The sequence below is a fragment of the Gigantopelta aegis genome, chromosome 5 (genome assembly GCF_016097555.1).
Source record: "Gigantopelta aegis isolate Gae_Host chromosome 5, Gae_host_genome, whole genome shotgun sequence".
NCBI lineage: Eukaryota > Metazoa > Mollusca > Gastropoda > Neomphalida > Peltospiridae > Gigantopelta > Gigantopelta aegis.
The window spans coordinates 14,287,208-14,290,418 of record NC_054703.1 but is presented as its reverse complement, the minus strand read 5'-3'; the positions used below and the strand labels follow the sequence as shown (position 1 = coordinate 14,290,418).

The following is a 3,211-nucleotide window of genomic DNA, read 5'->3' as shown; positions in this document are numbered from 1 at the left end:
GAACCAACAATTGGCGCTGGTCCTGGATTCTGTCGCGTTGGTGTCCTCTTCTCAGAGAAGCATCCCAGTTTTCTTTTCATAATCCGTCGATAATTTTGTGAACTTCCCATCAGGATGAAAACGTTCTGTCCAAAATTGAGCAAGAAGATTACGTTGAAGACTGGCGACAACCTGCTGCTCAGCAACACAACTTCCCTGCCTGTCTGCAGTAAGACGAACACCCTAGAGATGACTGTGGATGCTGAGTATGGCAAAATGGTTACAAAGGCAAGTACCGAGATTAACACCAGGGGACGTGTTGCGCTGTCTTTTGTATGATCTGCCCTTTGCCTTAAGAACATGTTTCGAAACTCGTTGCTTCGCTTGATGCGAATAATTATAACGATGTTGAGGACGAGGATGGCAACACAAGGTATCACTGAGGACATTATCAGACGTATGAACATGACGTAGACGTCGAGATGGTCAGAGGAGGATATACATTCATAATTTTCCAACTTCAGGAGGACCAAAACCGGTGTAATTAACAAGATGGCTGCAACAGTCATACTCGAACAGACGACAATGGCTTTCTTCCTCGTACAAAATCGTACGCGCGTCAGTGGATAACAGACGCATACGAATCTGTCGAGAGTAAGTCCCATCACCAGCCAGGGCGATAGCATCATCGTGCACAGACCGTAGCTAGCGAGGATTTTGCAGAGAGCGTCGTTGATGGTAAATAAAGACAGCAGACAAAACTGTGTTTCAGTCTCCACAAGAAGAGTCGCGTTCAGGACCAAGGAATCAGACACAGCAAGGAATTTCAGGTACACGCTGTAGGAGAGTGAAGATAACTTGGAGTCGCTCATCATTATGAACTGCACGATGTTGCCAATGGTACCTATTATGGCTATGCTCAAAACAATGGCCCAGTATCCTTTCCCGAATAAATTGAAATATGGCCACTCAATTAGAGATGATTCATCTTTACATAAGTCACATTCATCTTCTCCATTACCAGAAGAGTTTCCATTACCAACATAGTCGACGGCATAATCAGTCTCGGTAAAGTTGGATGTTTGGTTTCCTGGAAATGATGACGGTGTTGACATCATTCAGATGTGACGTCCTAAGAGTATCATCTGTAAGATATAAAATATTGATCAGTATAGCATAATTTACTAAAGTGTGTTTTATTTAACGACACCACTAGAGCACATTGATATATTAATCATCGGTTATTGAATGTCAAACATTTTGTAGTTTGTGACATATAGTTTTAGGAAGGAAACCCGTTACATTTTCCTATTAGTATCAAGGGATCTTTCATATGCACCATCACACATACAGGATAAAACATACCACGACCTTTGATATACCAGCCGTGATTCACTAGCTGGAAAGAGAAATAGCCGAATGGGCTCACCAACGGAAATTGATCCCACACCAACCACACTTCAAACGAAGCGCTTTACCCCCATCATTTACTAATGCACAATACAAACACAACTGCAGTTTTAATAAACTTACAATCTTGACTCAACGTATTACAGCAGTGCTTACTAATGGAAAATGCAAACGCGTCTGTAGGTTTTGTAGAACCAAGAGCAATCACAATTATCAGATGTTTTGTGCAACATATAAGGCTGACGTCAAATCAATAAATTATATTTCTGTTATATGATTACAGTTCAAAGGCTTCGTTGATCAAGTCGTAGAAATGGGAGTGAGTACGACATCACGGATGATGAAATTCAATAATTATTGTGAACCTGTGTATATGTTGTCATTTGTTTGGTAAACGCTTACACATTTATTATTTTTGTCATCACTTTAGATGAAGCGACGGACTTGACAACTGTGATGGCAGTACTGATGACGTGTGCCACCGGTGGGGTAGGATATGCTCACCTTTCGCAAACACCTGATAACCTCACTGTTATTATAACGGTTCAGGGATGAAATGTCCAGTGAAAAATCTCCTCGGGAGTGACTGTTCTGCTATAGAGTGGTCACTAGATGGAGATTCCTGGAATCAACCACTATGTTTACAAATGCTCACTCGACTCTACATTGTTCAGATATACGGCCCTGATAATGTATTATGGTTTTGTCGTTCTGGAACCCGTTCCACGATAAAATTGTAGCTAAGGTTAATTATAGTGACGTAAGGTGAGTTTTACAACTGTCACTGTAAACTTTACAGCCGTGCACAAAGCAACTTTACGGCAGTCGTAAGTGTTCATTTAATGATTAAATTCTTTGTGAAGAAGTGCGAATTAGTTAAATAATAAATTGGTTTCCAACTGTTTTGAACATCTTTGATGTATTCATTGGTATCGGACATCCGTGAAGTATCTGTGTCAGTTTATTTGCTAAGCGACAAATGTTGAATGCATGACATGAGAGTTATCTCCCATATTTTCGTGTGAAGGTCCTGTGGCCTAGAGTGTTTTTCATGGAACGCCGAGTTTTATAAAAGGTATTTGGTATATATTAAAGGGACATTCCTGAGTTTGCTGCAATGTTTAAGATGTTATCGACTAACAGAAACTTTTTAACGATTGTAATTAAATATTAAATGTATTTTTGTGCATAAAATATTAATGGGTCTCTATTAAACATGTTTCTGATCGTTCTAATATTTGTACTGGGATAAATTTCGTTTTATTTCTGAAAATAATTTGAAGACGAAATCCAGTTTGGGCTTCTTACAAATATTAAGACGACCAAAAACACATTAAATATACAGACACTGATATACTAAACAAGAAAATATATTTAATATGTAAGTTTACTCGAAGAAATATTTTATTAGTCGAAAACATCTTACAATGCAGCAAACTCGGGAATGTCCCTTTAAAACCATTTTCACACATACAGTTAGTATCCTTCTTAGAAAATGTTCCGATCACCATCTAACATCCGTTTAACATCTACGTTAGTGGCTTACAACTGCATCGTACCAATTGTTAAGTGGTGCTATGGAATTTTGAAAGAGCAAAGAATAATGCGAAAGAGAAAAGATGCGCAATTTTGGATTAAGGAAGTTTGGCGCAATTTTAAGCGGTCGGTCGAAAGAGAAAGATCAGGAGCTAACATAGGTTTTGAATTCAGTGAGTCGAGAGTAGACCTATTTGATGCTAGACGGACATTTGGACGGTTATGATCGCTCTCTGCCGCTCGAGAGCTAGACTGACATTTGGACGGTTATGATCGCTCTCTGCCG

The 3,211-nt window shown here is 39.3% G+C and overlaps 1 protein-coding gene across 1 annotated transcript in view; it reads right to left on the bottom strand.

Annotated features, from left to right (window-relative positions):
- The window catches only part of LOC121372961 (probable G-protein coupled receptor 139), a 1,200-nt gene extending 106 nt beyond the window's left edge, over window positions 1-1,094 (bottom strand). The window contains exon 1 of the mRNA XM_041499400.1: window positions 1-1,094. This exon is cut by the window's left edge and continues 106 nt beyond it. Coding sequence (XP_041355334.1) covers window positions 1-1,094 — 1,094 coding nt within the window.
- Between the last annotated feature and the right edge of the window lie 2,117 nt (window positions 1,095-3,211).